The sequence below is a fragment of the Hyperolius riggenbachi genome, chromosome 12 (assembly GCF_040937935.1).
Source record: "Hyperolius riggenbachi isolate aHypRig1 chromosome 12, aHypRig1.pri, whole genome shotgun sequence".
Lineage (NCBI taxonomy): Eukaryota > Metazoa > Chordata > Amphibia > Anura > Hyperoliidae > Hyperolius > Hyperolius riggenbachi.
The window spans coordinates 193,012,344-193,037,793 of NC_090657.1; the positions used below are offsets into that span (position 1 = coordinate 193,012,344).

Genomic DNA, 25,450 nt, shown 5'->3' on the forward strand with positions numbered 1-25,450 from the left:
GGCGCCCACATTTACTGGGTGCTTATGGCGGTGCCCATTAGTGTTAGGTATAGATTGGGTAGGAATTGTGTTAGGAGTCCATGTATAGGGTTAGGCATAGATAGGGAGAAATTTGTGTTAGGCATTGATACGGTGTATCTGTATAATAGCGCTGCAAGGAAAAATGGGTGCAAAAATAATGGTAATAGGCACGAAATAATGGTAATAGAATATCGGTAACTTGCCCAGAATCTTTATAAATGGGTCAAATAAAACAGAAGTAAGAAATGGTTTCCTATTGTTGAGAAGGTCAGGTGATGAGGCATACACATGACTATAAGTAGACTGGGGAGGATATGAGCCAGGCTAACTGCTTTATTACACACTGTGCAAGGTGGAACTGCAGAGCAGTCATGCTGCAGTACTGGCCACCAAGAGCTTATCCCTCAGGGTCCGTTTCCACTATTGCGGTGCGGAATCGCCGCATATCACTGCTGACAAAATTGCATGCGGTTTTTGCCGCGATTTCGCATAGGCAGGGTATATGCGATTTTAACCATGTCACTGCCTGTGTCAATTTACATTACTTTCAATGCGAAATCGCACGCGAAATCGCGGCAAAAAACGCATGCGATTTCCCTAATACATTGCCTGCGATTCGCCTGCATTCCACACGCAGGCGAATTCTGCAGGGTCTACCGTGTGCACAGAAAAACGCAAATGAAAACTGACAAGTGGAAACAGTCCCATCCACATGTATTGCTTATGCGAATCCGCATGCGTTGTCTGCATGCGGATTCGCGCTAGTGGAAACGGGCCCTCAGAGACAATGGGTGGAGATGGGCTTGTTCAGGAGATCTGCTCTGTGCTGGGGAAGCAACTCCACTTATAGCAACAAGGAGCTACAGGATGCAGCAAGCCAGGTATTTTTCATATCTTTATTGCAGAAAAAAACATGCTGTCTTGCTCCTGAAAAGGATATATTACATACCTCCCAACTTTTTGAGATGAGAAAGAGGGACACTTAAGCCATGCCCCTGCCACACCCCTAGTCATGCCCCCATCACACCCCCTAGTCATGCATACCATAAAGATTTCATAAATAGAATATGTTGTTTTATCATTTAAACCACACTGGTCCTTTCTATCCTGGTTGATTTTCCTTCATATTAACATTTTAAAATGTGCAATATATCAATTAAAAGGATGGAAATAAAGTTTAGAGTCTACCGAACACATTTTTAGTATAGAAATATATATATTTACATAGAAAGAGGGACAAAGCCCTGAAAAAGGGACAAATGAGGAGGAAAGAGGGACATGCCTCCCAAAGAGGGACTGTCCCTCCGAAAGAGGGACAGTTGGGAGATATGATATTACTTTATCATTTAAAGTGAACCTGAGGTATGGAGGCTGCCATAATTATTTCCTACTACTCAATACCAGTTGCCTGGCAGCCCTGCTGATCTTCTGGTATCAGTTGTGTCTAATGCTGGGCATACGCGGCTCGATTTTGCCGCTTGGTTCTCCTGCCCGATCGATTCCCCGCTCGATTCCGTAGGCGATTCTCTTATCTTCCACTCGTTTTTCTTATCTTTTTCCATTTTCCTCAATGCGGAATCAAGTGCGGAAACGATTGGGCGGGAGATCGGACATGTCGGAAATTATCTATCGAGCCATCTAAATGGCTCAGAATCGAGCAGTGTATTCCCAGCATAAGTCACAACCCTGAAAAACGCATGTGTCTAATCCAGTCAGACTTGAGTCAGAAACATCTGATAAGCAGGATTATTCAGGGTCTGTGATTAAAAGTATCAGAGGTTAAGCCGCATCTACACACGTAGATGCGGCCGCGATGCTCCTTATCAATCGAGCCGCTGATGCAGCTCGATTGATAAGATCCAACAGGACGGATCTCCCCACCGCCGATTCCCTGCTCGCTCCCCGCGAGGGGACAATGGCAGGGAATGGAGCGGAAGATAAGCGGTGCCGGCGGGGAAGAGCGGGGAATCGAATGCGGCGCACACGCGGCGAGCGGGGACGCAGCGGGCACGCGGAAGAGGCGATCCGGCGGCTAATCGAGCCGCCGGATCGCAGCCTCATCTACGCGTGTAAATGAGGCTTAAAGGATCATCAGGACAGCCAGTCAATTTGCATTGTTTAAAAGGAAATACGTAGATAAGGCAGCCTCCATATCCCTCTCACCAAAAGTCTGACTAGTTTGTCTTTCTAATTTAGTTTTGTCTCTGTTCACAGCCCGTTTGATAATGGCCAGAATCTGTCCACTCCAGGACTGAGCACCAAGTTCTCATCTAGCATCAGGAAGGTGTCTGTGTACCACTGGACTCCGCCCAACACTCCCAGCTTCCGCGACAAGTTCTACCTTGTGAGTACCTCTAGCTGTTCTATGAGCCATCTGCTCTGAGCAGAGACATTGCAGCATTGTTTTTTAAACACTTTGCTACAATGCATTTTTTGGGGGGGTAAATCATATTTGCTTAAACCTGCAGGTTCCCGTTTGTTCATGTTTTTTTCCTGATTGCAGGGATGTAACAGCAGGGGAGCAGAACCTGCAACTGCAGCAGGGCGAAGAGCTGGAAGGGGGTCCCATCTACTACTTCACTCCCTCCAATAAATTGGTCCATCCTTCAGATAAGGTGTTTTTGTGGCTACACTTGTTATGGGTGTGAGCCTTGTTAGATGGGCCCCTAGGCTATGAGAATCACTCACCACCAGGGGTGTAATGGTTAAGGGCTCTGCTTCTGACACATGCAACCTGGGTTCAAATCTCAGGTCTTCCTGTTCAGAAAGCCAGCATTTTTTTAGCAAGAAGACCTTGGGCAAGACCGCCCAACACTGCCACTGCCTGTAGAGCATGCCCTAGTGGCTGCAGCTCTGGCGCTTTGAGTCTACCAGGAGAAAAGCACAATATAAATGTTATTTGCTTTGTCTAAACAAGGGAAGCTTTTCTGGGGGCCCCATGAGTTGTAGTAGTGTCCCTGCCTGATTGCCTGCCTATTACTCAACTCCAGCTCATTAGTTCCTGGTTTTGGTTGTTTATGCATATTATTTAACCACTTGCCGACCGCGCACTCATACCGCGCGTCGGCAAAGTGGCAGCTGCAGGACCAGCGACGCAGTATTGCGTCGCCAGCTGCAGGCTGATTAATCAGGAAGCAGCCGCTCGGGCGAGCGGCTGCTTCCTGTCAATTCACGGCGGGGGGCTCCGTGAATAGCCTGCGGGCCGCCGATGGCGGCTCGCAGGCTAAATGTAAACACAAGCGGAAATAATCCGCTTTGTTTACATTGTACGGCGCTGCTGCGCAGCAGCGCCGTAAGGCAGATCGGCGATCCCCGGCCAATCAGCGGCCGGGGATCGCCGCCATGTGACAGGGGACGTCCTGTCACTGGCTGCACAGGACGGATAGCGTCCTGTGCAGCCCTGATCTCCGGGGGGGGAGCAGGTAGGAGAGGGAGGGGGGAATTTCGCCGCGGAGGGGGGCTTTGAGGTGCCCCCCCCCCCCGCCAGCCACATGCAGGCAGGAGAGATCGGACCCCCCCAGCACATCATCCCCCTAGTGGGGAAAAAAGGGGGGTGATCTGATCTCTCTGCCTGCTACATGATCTGTGCTGGGGGCTGCAGAGCCCACCCAGCACAGATCACTCAACACAGCGCTGGTCCTTAAGGGGGGGGTAAAGGGTGGGTCCTCAAGTAGTTAAATAGAATCTCACTGACACTTCGCAACATTTACACTTGGACATAGTATAGCCTTGCAGTTGCATCATCGCTGTTTATTTGGATGATTTCTTCTATATCCCTATGCCAGTTTCACGCTATAGACATTAATCATTGTTAAATATTAAACAGCTGATATCCGATTATAAATAATAATTCTCTGGAAGTGTAAATATGAGGTCACTTTTTGTGAGTGTATGAAATTCCTCTTTGCATGATTCAAGATGTCCATTGGAATTGTTTTCTGCTTAGCCTGCAGTTATTCTTTCACCCACAGGGCACTCTCCTTTCAGAACTGTTGAATAAACATGAATGCTCAGCTTAACCAGGCATTGATGATTCTATTTATGTGGAAACCGCGACTAGGCAACCAAATGCTGACTGCTTCTGGGCGGACCTGTAATCTGTCTGATAATTTGTGCTTGTTGGGCAGTTAGTTAAAGTGGACCCGAACTCTTGCACAGCACACAATGAAAACTTTTTTTTTCACATATAGTTGCTGAAGAATCTATGTGTTCTGTGTTTGTTTATTTAGTTCTTATCAGTAGCTGTAAATAGACTACAGGAGAGCTCTTATGCTAGGTACTAGAGATGTGGCGAACGGTTCCCGAACCGTTCGCCGGCGAACATCTCTAAATCCATGGGCCTCTTACTACTTCCGGGTCGCAATGACCCGGAGTAGTACGCCTGCGCTGCCCGGCGGAGTGCGTCCTAGATCGCGCTCCCGTTGCCGGGCACTCTCTGCGCATGTGCGTGACGTCATGAGTGACGTCACGCTCATGCACAGAGAGTGCCCGGCAACAGGAGCGCGATCTAGGACGCGCTCCGCCGGGCAGCGCAGGCGTACTACTCCGGGTCATTGCGACCCGGAAGTAGTAAGAGGCCCAGAGAGGTTCGCCAGGCGAACTGTTCGGCCCAACACTACTAGGTACACACTATGAGATTTTCTGGCAGGTTCATTGTCAGATCGATTATTTCCAACAGGTCTGACCTGAATACCGATTGATTTCCGACAGTTTTCCATTCACTGCTATGGGAAATCCATCGGAAAATGATCGGAAATCAGATTGGACATGTTGGAAATAATTAATCTGACAGTAAATCTGCCAGAAAATAGTCTTAACCCTTTCAGTGCCTTCTGCAAATGTGAAACCAAGTAGAACTTGAAGTGTACCTACAACCACATACTTGCCTAAGAAGATGGAAGCCTCTGGATTCTAAAGAGGTTTCCCATGCGGTCCTCTGGTGTTGCCTCGGAATCCTCAAAGAATTCCGACAAAGGCTCTTGGAATAAACATCGTGACCACTCTCCTCTTCAAGTTTGGCCATACTGTGTCTGCACGAATACAGCTGCATCTGCGCCGAGTGGCTCCATGCTACTGCACAGGCGTATCTATGCTCACATGGCTGCTGCATGGCCGCACTAGTGCCAGAAGGTGGGTCCTGGCGAGTGACGGCAGTGGGGAGGAGGACATGGGAAACCTCTACAGCATCCAGAGGCTTCCCTCTTCATTAGGTAAGTATGTCTTTTTTTAGTGTAACTATAAAGCAAATACCTTTAACCACTTCTGTACCAGGGGGTGGTTTTGCTGATCGGTGCTGCGTGGGCTCTCCAGCCCGCAGCACCGATCAGATAGCAGCCAGGGCGATCAGACTTCCCCCCTTTTGTCCCCACTAGGGGGATGTCCTGCTGGGGGGGTCTGTTCGCCGCCGGCTGCTTGCGCTTGCGGGGGGAGGCTCTTCAAAGCCCCCCTCCGCAGCGCTTCCTGGCCTCCTTCCCCTTCCCTCCCTCTCCCTCCCCCTGTGAGCGGCGCAGGACGGAATTCCGTCCTGCGCCTGATAGGATAGGCTTCTGCCTATCAGATGCCGGCGATCCCCGGCCAATCAGAGGCCGGGGATCGCCGATCTCCGTCACGGCGCTGCTGCGCAGCAGCGCCGTATATATGTAAACACCGGGGAAGATCTTCCCCGTGTGTTTACATTTACCCTGCGAGCCGCGATCGGCGGCTCGCAGGGTGTTCACAGAGACACCCTCCGTGAACTGACATGAAACGGCCGCTCGTAGTTTCCATGGAATCCACTTCAGGATTCAGGGGCGTACCTATGCGTACGCAGAATCCTGAAGTGGTTAAAGAGTATTATAAATTAGATACTTACCTAAAGAGGGGGAAGCCTCAGGATCCTATTGAGGCTTTCCTCCCTGCTCTGATGTCCCTCGTCGCTGAGCGCGGCCCCCCCTGCGACAATGCGCAGCTCTTCTTCCTCCAGCGTGGCTGCGCAATAGTTGACCCAGCCCGCCCATCCAGTAAGCCGGAACCTCGGGTTCCGTGCTACTGCGCATGTGCAGCGGGCTTGCACGGCTAGTGCGTGGCCACGCTTCAGAGGGAAGAGCTGTCTGGCCCTGATATGGAGGGTGGCTTGACTGGTGTGATTCAGGGTGGTAGATTGTAGGGAGTGGCATCAGTGTTGCCAATGTTCACGTTTTTTTTTATATGGCCTGCCAGTAAATTTACTGGTTTATTTTCCCTGTACGTTACTTCCGTAGAGACTTGTAAGGGTCCTTGGGGGGGGGGGGGGGGGGATAGGGTAAACATGATTTGGTAGACATTGTAAGGCTTGGTGATATATTTCTTGAAGTCAGCATGTATGTGCCAAGCTAGAGTTCTCGCTCTTCACCTAGCTATCTCTGCCTGACACCACTAACTGACACCTACACTGTCCCAGCCTGGCACACCACTAGCTGGCCCTAATTAGGACTTAGGCGAGCAAGGCATACAAGCTGACGTAGAAGGCAGATATACCACCAGGAGCCACTACTCAGGCTAGTAACACAGTTCAGCAATATCACATACACAGTTCAGATAATAAGTAATCCAGGTATAATGAATCTTCATACAAAGCTATTCAATTGCAATAGTAATTTGATCAGAGTTAGGAAATAGCCCAAGCTGACTTGCATGCAGTATGTAGCAACAGGTGATAATTGATGCAAGTATAACAGTTCCTTTCAGTCTGCATGCAAATTTATGCAACAGACAGCAGAAGTCCCAGATGATATATGACAGGTTAATGTGAGGCTATATGCACACTGTAGTTGACTGATAAGGAAAGTAGACTTATACTTATCGTCCAGTTCAAGTGGCATACAAAGAGTATCCAGTAACAGTCTAAGGTCAGTCCAGGCAGCCAGTAACTAGCAGAGGTCGGGTCAGGCAGCAAGCAAGGGATGTCCAGTAACTAGTAGAGGTCGGTCCAGGCGGAAAGCAAAGGGTTATCCAGGAATCGAGCAGAGGTTAAACACAACAGAGTAGTCAAATACAATGTGAGGTCAATGTCTAGAATATCAATAACAATCAGAGTGGGCACCCAGCAACTAGCCAAAGCTATGCTTATCACGGGCGATGACTGGGAGCACTCTGCAGGTTTAAATACAGAACAGTATCCAATCAGTGGCCGGCCACACTCCATACAACCAATCACACAGCAGCGCCTTGCCTAGGTGTCAGCTGAATGATCAGCTGACACCGCTCTGTCAGCTGACTACTGTTTACCTTTGCGGAGGGCGTACTGGGAACACACCCTCTGCCTATCAGGACGTGCAGCCTGTGAGCCACCGGCAGCGTCATCAGCGGGGAACAAGTGCCGAGACCCCGAAGTGGCAGACTCAGCCTGGTTCTCGGTGGAATCAATCCTCACAAGTATATTCCTTATAGTCATATGCAATACACATGCAAACTGCGCCAGCCTAAATGAATCTCTGTCGTTGAGTATTCGCTACCACAAGTCCATAATGATATGTTGAAAATTGTGACAGCGCTCCTCTTCTTATTGACTAAATATCTGCAATAATCAAGCTCCACATAGTGCATTACCAATAATACAAATTGAATGCATGCACATCCACCCAGTGAAAATTAGTGTTTTGTGTTCCACTCCACGTGACATCCAAATCCACTCCCTCCAATGCAGCCGCTCACCGGATAGATGCCACCTCAAACTCCAGGTGGGTCTAACGCTTTGCCGCACGGCAACAAACTTCACAGCTCCAATACTTCAACTTGTATAAAATCTCCAGTTTTAATCCACAAAGACCATGTAAAAACAAATAGATGGCACATAGCATAATATTGTTTGCACACACAATTTCCTGGCCTGCGCACTCCAGTACACTCACCGCAGATGCGAGGACTCCAGCTGGACTGAGTGAGGAGGGCTGTGGAGTCGGAGCAATTTTTGGGTACCTGGAGTCGGTGGTTTCAGAAACTGCTCTGTGACGTCGGCGGAGTCAGGTGCGTCTGACGTCACAGAGCAGCGGGACGTATGCACGGAGACTGAGCGCTGGTACAGTCGGGACAGCAGGAGTACAGGACGCCGACACCGCGGTGAGAGAGCGATATTGCTGGGCTGAGAAGCCCGATATGCGCATAATCGTTTTGATTCAAGTGAGTGTGAGGTGCGTACATACGTCGGATTTTTCCAAACGACCGGTCATTTGGACGTCAAATCGGGTGTGTGTACAAATGGTCATTCAGCTGATAACGCTGGTTTTGACGGATCCGGTAGGCGGATCAGTCAAAACCCAGTCTTATCAGCTGAACGACCGTTTGTACACACACCAGATTTGACGTCCGAACGACCGGTCGTTTGGAAAAATCTGACGTATGTATGTAGCTAACTACTCTGCTTGACACTGATGACTGACGCCGATACCAAAAAGGGTGACAAGACCAGTATGGTTACAGACAAAGGGCTCCACAATCACTGGGTGAGGAATTAGCAGCTGGAGATAGGACACAAGAAAATGCAGCATTTATTAGTTTTAATCAAAAATATATTAAGCTTCACTTGTGGAGCATTAAATATTTGTTTTAGTGCTCCACCTGCTGGTTTAAGTTGGCAAGAAATAAGTAGAAGGAACACATGGCTAGATAGCTCCACAAAGGACAATAATAAGCTCTGCTTATCCATCAAGTCTGGGGACTTTGTTTTTGTAATGTTGGGGTTTCATTTACTGCAGCAGTAAAGTGACACTGTCTTCCACACTCACAATATTACCAGGTGGAGGAGGAACATTAAAAAAAACTGCATATTTTATCATTTTTCATGTTTGTAACTTTAACCAAGATTTCTGTATTTTTTTCAGTGCTAAAAACAATACAAAAAATAAAGCACAAACACTATATAAGAATTACCTTTAAATTGAATTATGGCTTTCCTTCTTAAATTCCATAAAGATAAATTGGCGCTGAACAACTTTTTTGTCATTAGATATGTTAATATGTTAATTTAAATTATCTTTTAATTTGCAGCCAGGGCAGATCTTTTAAAACTGGTATTAAGCTCAGATTTGAAACCATAGCAACATTACTATGTTTGGAGTAAAGATTGCCAATAAACCAACCCCTTGCCGAATACTTAATCATCATTTGCAACACCTGTGCTTACTGTACTACACTACAGATTTTTACATGAAATTTTTGGGCTAAAAGATGGGGAGTCAGCTTATCCACAGGTGATGTGCTGTGCTGGCCCCTCCCTGTGTTGGAAGCATCCCAGAAAGCATAGCTACTAACAGGGCTGTGGAGTCGGTACAAATATCATCCGACTCTCCAGTTTCTGAAACCACCGACTCCAGGTACCCAAAAATTGCTCCGACTCCACAGCCCTCCTCACTCAGTCCAGCTGGAGTCCTCGCATCTGCCAAGGGGCTTCTCAGCTCACCTCTAGAGCTCCAGACTCACTGCGATCACTTGACAGTGAGCCTGGAGCTTTAACAGGGAGTTAAGAAGCTGCTGCGGTAGATGCAAGCTGGAGCGAGAATATATATATATATATATATATATATATATCCCCCTTATCATATATATATCATATCATACCCCCCATATAAACCCCGCCTGAATCAAGTGATTCAGTTGGCCATGGTAAACCTGCCCCTGGTATGTACAGTCCCAGTCCTACATAGAACTAGGCCATGTTCCTTTTTAATCACTGTAAGGCCTCTTGCACACTACATGCGATTCCGATTTTTATATATGTCTGATTTTTTTATTCCAATTAAAAAACAGCAGCATGCAGTACATTTTTTAATTGGAATCAAAAAATCAGATCAGATAAAAAATCGAAATCGCTTGTAGTGTACAAGAGGCCTAAGGCGTAAGAACCTGGGGTTCTAAATGACAATTTCCCTCAATGCATAACTCTTACTGATAAGTAATTACAGGTCATAAAACTCCGGTGTGGCTGCTAAATAAACATTATCGTTCACCTGAAGTAGTAAAAACTTTAGACTTTGATTTCTAACCAAAATACAGGAAAGTCCTATTGAGGATTAGGACTATAGATACTGTACAATTGTTTATCGCATTTGTTTATTTTTTACTTCTGATTTACTTCAGGTTTATTTTATTTTTTTCTACAGTGGTCTTCTTAGATAGTAAACAAAACGTTTAATTTGGCCAGAGATGTGTCTCTCAGCTTATAGGCTGGAGGCCACCTGACCGGCTCATTCCTAGATCAAGTTTAAAGACCACTGATATAAATGATTAGTAGACGTTTTAGTGGGATATGGTGTTCTTCATAACATGATTGTTCCTTGGACTTTGCTAAACATCTTTCTCATTTTGCATGGTTTTGTCTTTCCTCCAGCAGAGTGATCTGGACAGCACATACCCATCTCTGGATAAAGATATTCAGACTCCATATATACTGAGTTATCTGGCCAACAGTGGCCTTCTCCGGAGCCGCAGAAGTGTAGAGACCAGTACAGAGCTGAATAGTGTGGAGAGTCTGAGGAACCTGGAGGAAAATGAGGATGAACAGGCACATCCCAGCCCCCCATCCTCTTGTGGGGAGACTCTGCCATATGCCTCCACTCCAGAGCTAAGAAACGATAAGAACTCAAACAGAAATAGCCAGCCACAGAGCCACGAAACTCTAGACATTCTCAAAGAGACTCCCAGTCATTATCCACACCAGGACATGAAACCCACCAAACTGGAATTTGAGAAAGTGACCACAACAGAGTCCATAGAGGAGAGCCTCACTAACATACTTCTAGAAGAAAGTCCAGAGGACAAGGAACAGGTGTCTGTGAGTGGAGAAAGTGACAAGAAAGGTTCGTTAGCACACCGTCTTGAAGAAGTCCTAGATTTGATTAGATTGGAGGACGTCACAAGGCAGAAAATGAAGGACATGGAGCAATCTGTTCTAAACTTCAAAGAGAGAGTTATGGTGAGTAAGAGACTGAGGTTCCTGCAGTCCTGAAATAATATAGACTGTACAAAATTCATGTTGTATGTCCTGCAAAGCACTGGGCAGTTTTCTGCAGACTGTGCAGTGATGTCATTTCAACACTGCCTTAAAGGGAAACCGAGGTGAAATGGGCATGGAGGCTGCCATATTTATTTACTTTTAAACAATACCAGTTGCCTGGCTGTCCTCCTGATCCTGTGTCTCTAATACTTTTAGCCATATACCCTGAACAAGCATGCAGCAGATCAGGTACTCTGACTCAGCTGACTCAGGTTTTACTGGATTAGCCATATGCCTGTTCCAGGGCTGTGACTCAGACACTACTTATACCAGAAGATCAACATGGCTGCCAGGCAACCAGCATTGTTTACAAGGAAATAAATATGGCAGCCTCCATATCGCTCTCACCTCGGGTTCCCTTTAATGTGTTGCTGAAAGAAGAAGCAGTGTTGCCAATTAAAGCGGACCTGAACTCAGAACTTCCTCTCTGCTCTAAAAGATAAACAACAGCATAATGACCTTTAAAGAAAAACATTTTTTGTTACAGCTGATAGAAATCCTGCAGTAAATCTGCAGTGTGTCTATTTCCTGCTTTCATGGAAGCAGACATAGGGTTAACATCCTGTGTTTACAAATTAGCTGCTCTGACAAGATTCCTAAACAGACACCACTGAGAGATCAAATTACACTTGTTATTAATCACAGAGGAGGTGAAATTAGACAGGCTAAACTCTCTAAATACATACATGGTGCAATTCTCTGTCATACATGTTGAACACTTACCCGTGGGCCAAATCTGGCCCACTGAGCCATCAAATTTGGCCCGCAAGTGGTTTCCCTACTTTGCATTATGTTTGGCCTTCTTTAGACCACCATGGAAGTTATATTAGCGGTGAAGCCCTAGATCATCAGCGAAGAGAGGGAAAAAGCACTAGACAACAAGGAATTGTATAGGGGAGGGAGGGCGAACACTTATAATTCAGCGCAGGGAGATTTGGGTGCAGCCGGTGCCACCATAGGCCGTAATAGGAACTACGGCTATAGCAGGCACAGGGAGTAACTTCAGCTCCGGCAGAAGACGGAGCTGAAGGAATTATCTCATTCCCCATCATACATGGCAGCCTGGAGGGGGAATAGTACTTAATGGGGAACTTCATCCTAAACAAACTTACTGTCATCAATTTACATTAGTTATGCTAATTAGAATAGATAGGTAATATAATCTCTTACCTACCCTGTTTTAAAAGAACAGGCAAATGTTTGTGATTCATGGGGGCTGCCATCTTTGTCATGGAGGCAGCCATCTTTTTGGTTGAAAGGAGGCGACAAGGAGCAGGAGACACAGTTCGAACTATCCTGTGTCCTGATTACCCCTCCCAGCTGCACACGCTAGGCTTCAAATGTCAAATTCAAAATGTAAAAAAAACAATTGCACCAAAACAGCAGAATGAGAACAACAAAATCAGAAATCCCATCATGCTTTGCACAGCAACAGGGGAAAAAAGCCCGGGCAGTTTTCTTGTGTGCAGCTAAAAATTAGGCTTGTATAAGAGAAACAAAGTTCTGATGCTGTGAAACTGTTAAAGAAACACAAAGCCTTTTCAGTGCTGCTGAGTCGATTTTTAGTCCGGAGGTGCACTTTAACACGGCTAGGAACTTGTGCAGAAGCAGTATAAGCCATATACCGGCTGTATCCTGCGCCCAAGTCTCCTGCGCCCAAGTCTCCTGCACCGATACCTCACATACACAGGGAGGAGGCCACTTGACACCAGGGAACTGTATAGGGGAGGGAGGTTGGCCCACGAAATAATCCCAGTGTTTAGTTTCGGCCCACTTTGTATTTGAAATTGACACCCCTGCTCTATGTTTTCCTTCTGTCCTGTGCAAGAGTTCAGGTCCACTTGAAGGAGCTCCCTTTGCTTTGCTTGTAACCTGAGTAACATGTTAATGTCTTGGTGAGTTTAAGAGCTGGGCAGAAACCTCAAACACACACTGTTCTCCGTGAGACACCAGCCCATGTATGATGAACTTCCTAGAGATGTAAACGTTTAATATTGTTACATGACTTTAACTCCGAATTCTAACAGGCGGCCCTAACCCACAAAATGAAAACAAACCCTGAACTTCCCAGATAAGCCGCCACCTTGGGAGGAAAATTGGGGGTGGGCTTTCCTCCTTAGTGGATTATGATTGATGTACTTTGACTATCCCATCACCTGGGGAGGAAGGCGGGGTACTCTAGGAAAAGTTTATCATTGGACATATCTCCCAGAATCCATTTCTGCAGGCATTACATGGCTGACTAAGACACAGTTCATATATATGTGTGACTTGGCTCAGTGTTTCTGGTTACACGAAGGAGAGGTATCATTATTTGGTTTGAACAGTTAATGCCTTGACAAAGTTTTCTTATATGCACAGCCTATCTAACACTCCCCCTCCCCTTACCAAAGCACCCAGGAGGCATCTGTGCAGCAATCAAGTCCCCAAAGTCCTCACCCAGTTAGACCAGCACAACAGCCTAATGCCTGGTGCACACCATCCAATTTCCAGACAAATAGACAAGTTGAATTGATTATTTCCAATATGCCTGATCGGATTCCTACCACCATCCACCGGAGGCCAGTAATTCTGCTGGTGGAGAGGTGAGATTGCACATGGGAGGGGGAGGGGTTATTCAGGGGCATTACTAGAATGAAGCAGCCCTTCTAGATTGCAGGGGGGGGGGGGGGGGACTACTAACCTTCCCTTCCTCCAATACAGGGGATTATACTTCAGATTAGGTGTTTCTGTGGCTACTTGTTATGGGTGTGAAGTTCATGATGGCTACACTTGTTTTATGACCTTAGTAAGATGGGCCAAAGGCTGTGAAGGGCACCAAGGAAAGGCAAGGGGTAGGGTGTGAACATGGGAAGGGGGGGGGGGGGGCAAAATACCACTGGGGGGCCCCATGCATTTTAGCTATGCCACTGGATCTATTAGTTATTTCACTCATTACAATGCACATCAAGCTCTGACTTTGTGGCCCTTGGTTTTTGAGGGTTCTGTTGTTATTCTTTTTCTCACTGCTATAATTCTCCAAGCATTACAATTATAGACTGGTCATTTCTTGGTCAGAGGGCAAACAAGCAAAATCAGCAGGGGATCAAATACTTCTTCCCCTCACCGTACACACTAATCCTACACGTCCAGCTGTGTCAGCTATGGAAACTCCTCTAGAATTGCGTGAATGTAATGTTTCCTTCAGGGTTTCCACTGGAGCTGAATTGTTTATGTTGAGATGAATTCCATTATGAAGTGTGCATGTTTACATTTCACTAAAAAACAAATCAAACACCCACACTGCCATCCGTGAGAGGCGGCGGTGAAAGCTGTGATGAGGCCCGTCTGTTGTGAGACCACAATGATGGGTTTACCCCCTCTTCCTGCTGGGTAGTGTTGTCCGGATCATGAACGATTCGGATCTTTGATCCGAATCTATTTTATGAGTCGATCATCCGAATCATCAAAATGAGTGATTCGGATCGCAAAAGGGGCGGGGCCAGAAGCGACACGCCGCCTCTCAGCGGGCAGCGGGGTCCTGGAAGCAGAGCAGAGATGGATCGCTCTGTTGGGAGGGGAGCCAGCCTTGCAGGGACAGCAGGTAGATGAGAGAGAGGGGACGTGGGTGCCACTGCCAGATATGTGTAGAGCACACATACTGGCTAAAACTGCTGCTGATTACAGGCCGTCTGTTCCGTAGTTGTGCTGCACAGTGACCACATTGGAAGCTTTTAGCTCAGCACAGCTCAGTAACTTTGCAGGCACTGTGATTTCAGGGCAATATGATCCTCCTGCACCCGACACTTAACAGCTGCACTTATCTTCAGGGAATGCTTTCTTTCACTGTGCGTTTGCATGCAAAGTACACAGATGAGCATATAGGTGAAATACATGTAAAACATATGATTGCAGCATGTGGGTATTGTGTGCAAATATTTCTGCTCTCTGCTCGTCCCTTCTCTGTCCACTCCCTGCCCTCTGTCCATCTTCTCCCCTTCTCTGTGTGTCCACCCCCTCCCCTTCTGTCCACAGCAGGGAAAGACCTGTCCTGCTAGTCATTTCACCCCGAATGCTTCGGTAGTAAAATGATCCGAGATTCGGATCAAAGATACGGATCTTTTCAATGATCCGATTCGAATCATCCGGATCATTGAAAAGATCCGAACTTCCCATCTCTACTGCTGGGGTCTGTCACGTTATCAACACCCTATCAGATTTTACCTTGCATCTTTTCACGCCCTTTAGAGTGATGATTCCTGATTGGTTGCCTAGAGTGCCTGTTATTTGCATATTGTTACATTGTAGCCATGTGTTTGTTTCCCCACAGACGAGTAAACCTGTTCACCCGTCACATTCCTCAGTGGACAGCTTGACGGTGGAGACAGCACTAGAAAGCTTCGACTTCCTGAATACAGACTTCAGCGCCGATGACATGTCGGTGTTTGGCAGCGTCCGCACGCACAGCAAGAGGTAAAGCACACATCGTGTCTTTGTAGTGGCTCCAAATATTCCCAGCATTTCCTGTGTCAGGAGGGAGGAAGATTGCAAATTACTGCATTGCTTTTGCTTTTCCCCCTCCAAAAAAGTCGCTAAAGGTGATGTATACTTCCCTATACTGTTGCATGGCTCTGAGTTAGGTGTATGCCTCTCGTGTGGCCGATGGCAAGCTGGTAGTCAAGAACTAATGCTACATTGACCTGCAGGAGGCTGCCATCTTCATTCTCTTATAAACAATGCCAGTTGCCTGGCCATCATGCTGAGCTTTTGGCTTTGGTTGTGTTTGAATCACACACCTGCAACAAGCATTGAGGGGGTGGGGGGGCATTATTAGGGTGTGGCAGGGGTGTGGGTAAAGTGTCCCTCTTTCTTATCTGAAAAAAGTCGGTAGGTATGCATCTTTTCCTCACCCCTTGTAGCATCTGCATATGTTCTTATTTTACATTTTTTCATAAAACATCTAAATCCAAGTATATATGTGAACCTCCTCTTACATCCCCCCATGCACTTGGAAAGTGTTGACCTCCACAGGTGCCTGTACCTTGTGACACCAGGGCATGTAGTGACGTCGCTGGTGTCACGTGGTGCTGGCACATGGCCTCCAGTGTCGCCAGACTCTGGAGGAGGCCAGGATTTGCGTTGGAGTGACCGATGAGCCTTCAACACTGCACATGTGCATGGAGACACATAGGCACTTTGGGAGACATCGGCTTGGGGTCCGTCGGTTATCAGAATATCAAACACCATTACCAAACACCTGATTGAGCCCTTGTGATGGAGAATTTCCAGTACGCCTGAAAGATTTATTGGATGGCCATGTAGCGGTATCGATTCTCCTTCAAATTATCGGATCAAAAGGTCGATCACAAGATTTTCCCCTTTTTATCTCTTTCTTGCTCTCAGAAGCCATTTTCTGCTAAGAAAGTGTTTTATTGTTGGAATTTCTTATCAGTGAGGGTCACACTGTAGTCCCTTCCTGTCTGAGTCAGGACTGAGTCAGCCACTTACATACCTGATATTTAACTCTTTCAGGCAGAGAAAGAAAAAAAGGAACACAGCATAGTTATTTGTGTGCTAGGCACTGTCCATACACATGTCACATGTAAGTTCGGGTATCCTTTAAATCTAGTTCTGTCCCATTTGTGTGATGTCTAGAATCATTCGGGTTTTGTTATGTAAAAGTGCCTCAGCGAAAAACATCAATAAATAGAAACCATATTTCTTCCTTCCCTTCCCATGGCAGAATCTGGAAGGACTTCTGTTGTGGTTCATCCTCTGAATTGCCGTCACGCAGTGCTTAACAACCGAGTGACAAACATACAGACTCCCGTTCGGGTGCCCTTGTAGTTATTATATATTATTTTTATTGGTTTATAAAGCGCCAACATATTATGTGGTGTTGTACACATTAATAAACAAACATGGGGTACATAGTAATACAGACATTGGTGTACAACAAATATGGAAACTGGTATAAAATACAGAATTGGTAATAACGGTGACAAATGTACCATGATGAATAAAATGTAGAACACATTCCAAGACACAAAAGGTTGAGAGAGCCCGACCCTTGCAAACGTATAATCTAAAGGAATAGGGGTGTTTATAGGCCAGTATGTAGATCTGCAAGGCAGATAGTAAAATATAACATAACATTTGTTTAACATATCAAAATGGTAGGTATATAAACAGCAATAAAACATGGATTCCATGATCATGTGGAGATAAACTGTACAACCTGTGGCCTAACACTCGTTTCATAGCATTACTGCTACTTCTTCAGAGGCATAGAAGTGCTGATACTGCATGCAAATTGAGATAAAACCATAATATGCAAGCATAACATAGTTTTCAATCATTTTTTTTTTATAATTGATTTTATTATTGGGGAAAAATTTACCACACATGTGTGGTACATTGGTCAGATTTTTTACACCAGTCAGTCACATCAGTCACACCAGTGAGCCAACACTTCTGTGAACCAAGACACAGCATCTAAGATCTCAAAGTACTTATTCTTAACCTCCCTGGCGGTACATTTCTGTCTGGAATAATGAGTCAAAAGAGGTACATTTTTTTCAAGAATTTTAAACCTCCAATCCAACTAACTTACCAATCCTATCTAACCTCCAATCCTATCTAACTTACCAAAATATATCAGAATAAAAGCCTGGTGTAACGATCGGTGTAACACAGAGAGGATCTGATCATTGGTGATCTGCAGTATCACCGAAAATACAGATATATACCCGATTATTGATGATCTGCAGTATCACCGATAATCAGATATATTTCTAACCTCTGGACACTTGAGTAATATGAGTGCTTGGTGCAACCGTAATACTTTGAGGAGAGCACCCGTATAGAGGGTGCAAGGCAGAAAGAGATACTGCTCAGAGAACAGGTTCCTTCCAATGGTCAGATGCTCCCCAAGGGGCGGAGCCAGGCTGAGAGTGGGAAGGACCAGAGAGTGAGTGACACCAATGGTGAAGTGTCACTGACAGGTCTGTGAACTATCTCCAAACAGGGAATATAGTTCTCGAGGTCGGACAGGCCAGGTCGGCAACAGACAGACAGATCAGATACAGAGACAGGAGACAGATTCGGAATCTTAAGACAAGCAGGGTTCAGCAACAGAGTATCAGATATAGCGAAGTACCAAATTAGAGATCAAGAGAGTGGTCAGGAAAGCAGAAAGTCATAACAGATAATAACAATGCCTAGTCTTAGGTGTGAGCTCCGTGATCATCAACACCCTGGAACTAGTCTGATATATAACAGAGTGATAATACAGTTCCCTAGTCTTGGGTGTGAGTTCCTTGATCATCAACACCCTGGAACTAGTCTGAAGTATAACAGAATGGTAATACAGTTCCCTAGTCTTGGGTGTGAGTTCCTTGATCATCAACACCCTGGAACTAGTCTGAAGTAATAACAGAATGGTAATACAGTTCCCTAGTCTTGGGTGTGAGTTCCTTGATCATCAACACCCTGGAACTAGCCTGAAGTAATAACACAGAAAATATCACAGATACTGACAAGGTCTGAGTGCTACCACGTAGTGATCGCAACGCCATACACCAGAGAAATGACCAGCACCCAGTATATATACACAAGCGCTCTCCGGCGCCTCCCCTAAGTGCTGTACCAATGAAACCTGATAGAATTGTCAGCTGATCGGCTGGATCACCTGACACCCTTCTGACTGTCATAAAGGCTCTGCCTCTCAGCGCGCGCGTCCTTCTGAACCTGTGTGGACTATCAGTCCCAGCCACACCAGACATGTGTTGTAATGTATCTGCTGGTTTGAACGCGGGGCCAGCCGCACCGCTGTCAGAGCATGCGGCGGTTTCCCCGCGTTCAGCCATACTGCTAGTGGTAGGCCCATGCGTGCAAACCGCCGCGTCGGGCGCAGAATCCGCCGTCTTGTTCACTGGGCATGCGGCGGTTTCTCCATGCTCCGTCAGGCTAGTGGATGCAGGCCCATGCACGCAAGCTGCCATGTTGGACGCGGAATTAGCCGCCTTACTCTGAGTACTCGCTGCGGATTTTCCGCGTTTTCTCACACCTGGTAGACATTCTGCATATAAATAAAAGACTGGAACACAAAATTGTTGAAATAATTACATTTATCAATAAAGTTAAAAGATAGCAAAACTGTACAAATAAGGCAGCAGATTATATATACAGGATGTACATGCAGTACAGTATATAACTAATACACCTGCCGTGTGTGGTATATCTTGAAACAGGGAACGGCACACAGGGCAACATTACAGTCAGGCAGTACATTCGGGATTCCTTACTGATTTTTTTCCCTTTGGCATCGGTTTTGCTGCAGCAAACCACATACATCCTGGTTGGTGCATTTTTTTTGGGGGGGTGGTACTTCATGCAGATGCATTCGCAAACTTTCCAGATAAAGTCCACATGCGTTGCTGGCCTGTACAGAATGTACGCATTCCAAAGAGACTGTTCAAGCAGATGTCTAAATATTTTTTTTATAGTATTTTTTCTGTTGTTTGCGGACTGTGGGGTAGAACCTCATCTCTCGGTCGGCTCTGTCCACCGCACCCATTGTGTGTTTATAGTCCAAGATGACTTGCGGCCTGTCGACGACTTTACCCCCTCTAGTTCTTGTGGTGACGGTTGAGGGCAGTGCAGTTTCTAGGCTAAAATGCACCCAGGGCGAGGGTGTAAAAATTGCGCCCCCCCCCCCCGGAGCAAGGTATGGGTGCCCGCAGTATAGGTTAGCCAGGTCTAGTTTCACTTAGTATAGGTCCCCCCAGTATAGGTAGCCAAGAATAGGTACCCCAGTATAGGTAGCCAGGCATAGGTGAGCCAGTATAGTTGCCCCCAGTATAGGTTAGATAGGCAGGCGCCCCCGGTATAAGTTAGATAGGTAGGTGCCCCAGTACAGGTTAGCTAGGTGGGTGCCTCTAATATAGGTAGCCAGAATAGTTGCCCCCAGTATAGGTCATTTAGGTAGGTGTCTCCAATATAGGTAGCCAGTATAGTTGTCACCTGTATAGGCTAGCTAGGTAGGTAGGTGCCCCCAATACAGGTTAGATAAGTGCCCCCAGTATAGGTTAGATAAGTAGCTGCCCCCCCCCCGTATAGGTTAGATAGGTAGCTGCCCCCCAGTATAGGTTAGATAGGTAGGTTCCCCTCAGTATACGTTAGATAGGTAGGTGCCCCCCAGTATAGGTTATATTAGGTAGCTGCCCCCCCTTCCAGTATAGGCTAGATTAGACAGGTGCCCCCCAGTATAGGTTAGATAGGTAGCTGCCCCCCAGCATAGGTTAGATTAGGTAGGTGCCCCCCAGTATAGGTTAGATAGGTAGCTGCCCCCCAGTGTAGGTTAGATAGGTAGCTGCCCCCCAGTGTAGGTTAGATTAGGTAGGTGCCCCCCAGTATAGGTTAGATAGGTAGTTGCCCCCCAGTGTAGGTTAGATTAGGTAAGTGCCCCCCAGTATAGGTTAGATTAGGTAGCTGCCCCCCAGCGTAGGTTAGATTAGGTAGGTGCCCCCCAGGAAAGGTAGCTGCCCCCCAGTGTTGGTTAGATAGGTAGCTGCCCCCCCAGTGTAGGTTAGATTAGGTAGGTGCCCCCCAGGATAGGTTAGATAGGTAGCTGCCCCCCAGCGTAGGTTAGATTAGGTAGGTGCATCCCAGGATAGGTAGCTGCCCCCCAGTGTTGGTTAGATAGGTAGCTGCCCCCCAGCGTAGATTAGATTAGGTAGGTGCCCCCCAGGATAGGTTAGATAGGTAGCTGCCCCCCAGCATAGGTTAGATTAGGTAGGTGCCCCCCAGGATAGGTTAGATAGGTAGCTGCCCCCCAGCGTAGGTTAGATTAGGTAGGTGCCCCCCAGGATAGGTTAGATAGGTAGCTGCCCCCCAGCGTAGGTTAGATTAGGTAGGTGCCCCCCAGGATAGGTTAGATAGGTAGCTGTCCCCCATAATGGAGGGGGGGGGAAGCACCGTAGCCGCGGGGAGGGCAACCTGACCTCTCCCGGGCCGCCCTCCGTGCACCCCCCTCAGATGTATAGTGAGCAGCAGCAGCCAGGGAGGGAGCGCCGTATACAACATACCTCCCTGGCTCCAAGCGCTGCTCTCTCGCCGCCGGTCTTCTTCTCCCATCTGCCTACACGCGTATACATACGCTGCTTCCGGCTAAACAGGAAGCAGCGTGTGTATAAGCGTGTATGCAGAGAGAAGAAGACCGGCGGCGAGAGAGCAGCGCTTGGAGCCAGGGAGGTATGTTGTATACGGCGCTCCCTCCCTGGCTGCTGCTGCTCACTATACATCTGAGGGGGGAGCACGGAGGGCGGCCCGGGAGAGGGAGGGAGAGGTCGGGTTGCCCTCCCCGCAGCTACGGTGCTTCCCCCCTCCATTACAGCGCCCCCCTCCCAACAGCGCCCCGGGCGGTGGCACGCCCCGCACGGGGCTAGAAACGGGCATGGTTGAGGGGTCATGGATTGTGCTGAGGGCACGCACGTCCTTCTTGTCCCGCCAGCGAAGAGTCATCATTTTTCCTTTCTGCCAAGCCACAATGTCACCAGTTTTGAGGGTTTTTTTTAGCGAAAGTTGCTGGCATCTCTCACCTGTTGGGCCTAACAGTGCCGTAGGCATCCGTTTTCATTTTTATCAAAAATTCAAACAGTTGCAGGGAACTGTAAAAGTTATCTGTGGTCACACAGTAGCCTTTGTTCAGCAATGGGTCCATCAAAGACAGCAATGATGATGCCTCACAAATTTTCTTCAGCTTTGGCGCAGGGTGGGTGGACTTATCAAAGGTGGTGTTGTCTGAAAAGTGACGTTATTTTATTATCAGTCCAAAACAGTATTCAGACTTTACCGTGTCAAAGAAGGGGGTAGCTATGATCTTGTTTGTAGACCAATACCACTTCTGCAGGGGATTCCCCACCACCCCCTGCAGAATAATTAGTCCGAGGAAGAGCCATAAGTCCACCACTGATTGTGTAGGTAGAAAAAAACTTGTCTTGTAAAAGTAATACCTTTTAAAGGGAACCTTAACTCTAAAATAAACATGAGTTTTACTTACCTGGGGCATCTACCAGCCCCCTGCAGCCATCCTGTGCCCTCGCAGTCACTCATGGCTCCTCTGGTGCCCCGCTGCCAGCTAGTTTCGTTTTTGCGGACTGGGAGGTGGCCAGCCACCATGCGTATGTTTTTTACACATTCCTGCTGGTGCAGGAAGCTATTGCAGACATCAACAAGTACATTTTTACGCGTTATGGGTGTAATACGCATGGCGGCCGGCTGACTCCAAGTCAGCAAAAACGAAACTAGCTGGCAGAGGGGGACCAGAGGAGCCATGGGTGACTGCGAGGGCACAGGATGGCTGCAGGGGGCTGGTAGATGCCCCAGGTATTTAGAGTTAAAGTGAACCTAAAGGCATAAAAAAAATGAGATGAACTCACCTGGGGCTTCCCTCAGCCCCCTGCAGCCGATCGGTGCCCTCGCAGCTCCGCTCCGATGCCTCTGGACCCGCCAGCGACGACTTCCGGTTTCGCCGTCACCGGCCGACAGGCATGGGAACGCGAGTATATATCGCCCCCTATGCTGCTATTGCGGCCAGGAGTGATTGTTCACGTTCCCAGCCTGTATATTGCCCCCTATGCTGCTATTGCGGCCAGGAGCCGCAATAGCAGCATAGGGGGCGATATACAGGCTGGGAACGCGAACAATCACTCGCGTTCCCATGCCTGTCGGCCGGTGACGGCGAAACCGGAAGTCGTCGCCGGCGGGTCCAGAGGCATCGGAGCGGAGCTGCGAGGGCACCGATCGGCTGCAGGGGGCTGAGGGAAGCCCCAGGTGAGTTCATCTCATTTTTTTTTTTTTTTTTTACTTAAGGTTATCTTTAAGGTTCCCTTTAAAAGGTTTTACTTTTACAAGACTGTTTTTTTTTCTACCTACACAATCAGTCTGAAAAATTGATTGCAATTCTTGAATTGAAAAGATATTTTAAATATTGTATGGTGTGTGGCCACCTTTAGAGTATAAAGTAGGACAATACTGTCTGGAAAAACAGACATGGTCTTGTGTCAGAATATCAGTAGTGATCCTAATAGTTGGCCTGCTAAGGTCCAGCAGTAGTATGTGTCCATCTGTATTAACGGCCGCACTAGTGAAGTATCAGGGTCGAGCTACAGCTCACCGCACGCAAATTAGAAGCATCACATATAACTTAAGAGTGCACGCTATGCTTCAAGGACCACACAGAGAGAAGCAGCAGATGAGGAGAGGTGGCAGAAGTGAGTGAGGAGAGTTGCAGAGCAGAAGCAGCAGATGAGGAGAGCTGGCAAGAGCGAGTGATGAGAGTTGCAGAGCAGAGGTAGCAGATGAGGAGAGCTGGCAGGAGCGAGTAAAGAGAGATGCAGAGCAGAGGCAACAAATGAGGAGTGGTGGCAGGAGCAAGTGAAGAGAGTTGCAGAGCAGTGGAAGCAGACGAGGAGAGCTGGCAGGAGTGAGTGAAGAGAGTTGCAGAGCAGAGGCAGCAGATGAGAGCTGGCAGAAGCGAGTGAAGAGAGTTGCAGAGCAGAGGCAGCAGATGAGGAGAGCTGGCAGAAGCGAGTGAAGAGAGTTGCAGAGCAGAGGCAGCAGATCAGGAGAGCTGGCAGGAGTGAGTGAAGAGAGTTGCAGAGCAGAGACTGCAGACGAGGAGAGCTGACAGAAGCGAGTGAAGAGAGTTGCAGAGCAGAGGCAGCAGATGAGGAGAGCTGGCAGGAGCGAGTGAAGAGAGTTGCAGAGCAGAGGCAGCAGATGGGGAGAGCCGGCAGGAGTGAGTGAAGAGAGTTGCAGAGCAGAGGCAGCAGACGAGGAGAGCTGGCAGAAGTGAGTGAAAAGAGTTGCAGAGCAGAGGCAGCAGATGAGGAGAGCTGGCAGGAGCGAGTGAAGAGAGTTGCAGAGCAGAGGAAGCAGATGAGGAGAGCTGGCAGAAGTGAGTGAAGTGAGTTGCAGAGCAGAGGCAGCAGACTAGGAGAGCTGGCAGAAGTGAGTGAAAAGAGTTGCAGAGCAGAGGCAGCAGACGAGGAGAGCTGGCAGGAGTGAGTGAAGAGAGATGCAGAGCAGAGGCAGCAGATGAGGAGAGCTGGCAGGAGCGAGTGAAAAGAGTCGGAGAGCAGAGGCAGCAGATGAGGAGAGCTGACAGAAGCGAGTGAAGAGAAATGCAGAGCAGAGGTAGCAGATAAGGAGAGCTGGCAGGAGCGAGTGAAGAGAGTTGCAGAGCAGAGGCAGCAGATGAGGAGAGCTGACAGAAGCGAGTGAAGAGAGTTGCAGAGCAGAGGCAGCAGATGAGGAGAGCTGGCAGGAGCGAGGGAAGAGAGTTGCAGAGCAGAGGCAGCAGATGAGGAGAGCTGGCAGGAGAGAGGGAAGAGAGTTGCAGAGCAGAGGCAGCAGATGAGGAGAGCTGGCAGGAGCGAGGGAAGAGAGTTGCAGAGCAGAGGCAGCAGATGAGGAGAGCTGGCAGAAGTGAGTGAAAAGAGTTGCAGAGCAGAGGCAGCAGACGAGGAGAGCTGGCAAGAAGCGAGTGAAGAGATTTGCAGAGTAGAGGCAAGAGTCTAGGTAATGAGATAGATTGCAGATACGAGGATATCACAGTAATCGAGGTAAGATAATCAAAGCGTGAACCAGGAGTTTGGTGGTCGCTGGGAAGAGTAAGGGACATATCTTAGAAATGTTGACCAGATGGAAGAGGCAGGATCTTCACTCATCTAGTGGAAATGTGCAACTCATGGAAGTGAGGATCACTGGACCTGCATTACGGGAATTAACTGGTCGGTGATGGTGGACAAAATAGGCAATATTTGCACCCCAGCATCACCCATACACTGAAATGTTACTTAGCAAAGGTTGCATGCTTGCTGTACACATTCCTGCTCTCCTGATCACATTACAGGCATGTGAGGAATCCATGTGACCTTGCCAGTCACGTGACGTGTCTCAGTTTGGCCAGCGGTGCTGACATGTGTTTTGCAATGTTTTCCAGTAATGGCACCATCAGCGAGACCCCCATTCCCACCTTCCATTCTAGCACTGAACTGGATCAGGGTGGAAAGAGCACAGGACACGAGGACCTGGACACCCTTCTGTCTGTCCACTTGGAAATCTGTAAAGCACTGCTAAAGGTAGGCAACTCTGGTCTATCTTATTTACATCAGGCTATGAAAGTAAACTGGATGTAGATCCCACATGCTCAGTAATGTGGTAGAACATGGGCAGATCATTTCATGCAGTTATGTAACACATGTCTTACAACTTCAGCTTAGTTATGCAGGTCAAAGCAAGAAGTTTTGAATCGGGATGGTACCATTGATTGGCTAACTTAAAGGGATACTGTAGGGGGGTCAGGAGAAAATGAGTTGAACTTACCCGGGGCTTCTAACGGTCCCACGCAGACATCCTGTGTTGGCGCAGCCACTC

General features: G+C 47.7%; 1 protein-coding gene across 6 annotated transcripts in view; it reads left to right on the top strand.

The window, feature by feature from the left end:
* RIPOR3 (RIPOR family member 3) overlaps positions 1–25,450 on the top strand; it is a 562,255-nt gene that overhangs the window by 227,965 nt on the left and 308,840 nt on the right. For 5 of the 6 annotated variants that reach the window (XM_068264141.1, XM_068264138.1, XM_068264139.1 and 2 more), the window contains 4 exons: positions 2,236–2,365; positions 10,364–10,948; positions 15,339–15,481; positions 25,017–25,155. In XM_068264141.1, the coding sequence (XP_068120242.1) occupies positions 2,236–2,365; positions 10,364–10,948; positions 15,339–15,481; positions 25,017–25,155 (997 nt within the window). The remainder of the gene's footprint in view (positions 1–2,235; positions 2,366–10,363; positions 10,949–15,338; positions 15,482–25,016; positions 25,156–25,450) is intronic. The other variant, XM_068264143.1, reaches the window with a different exon arrangement.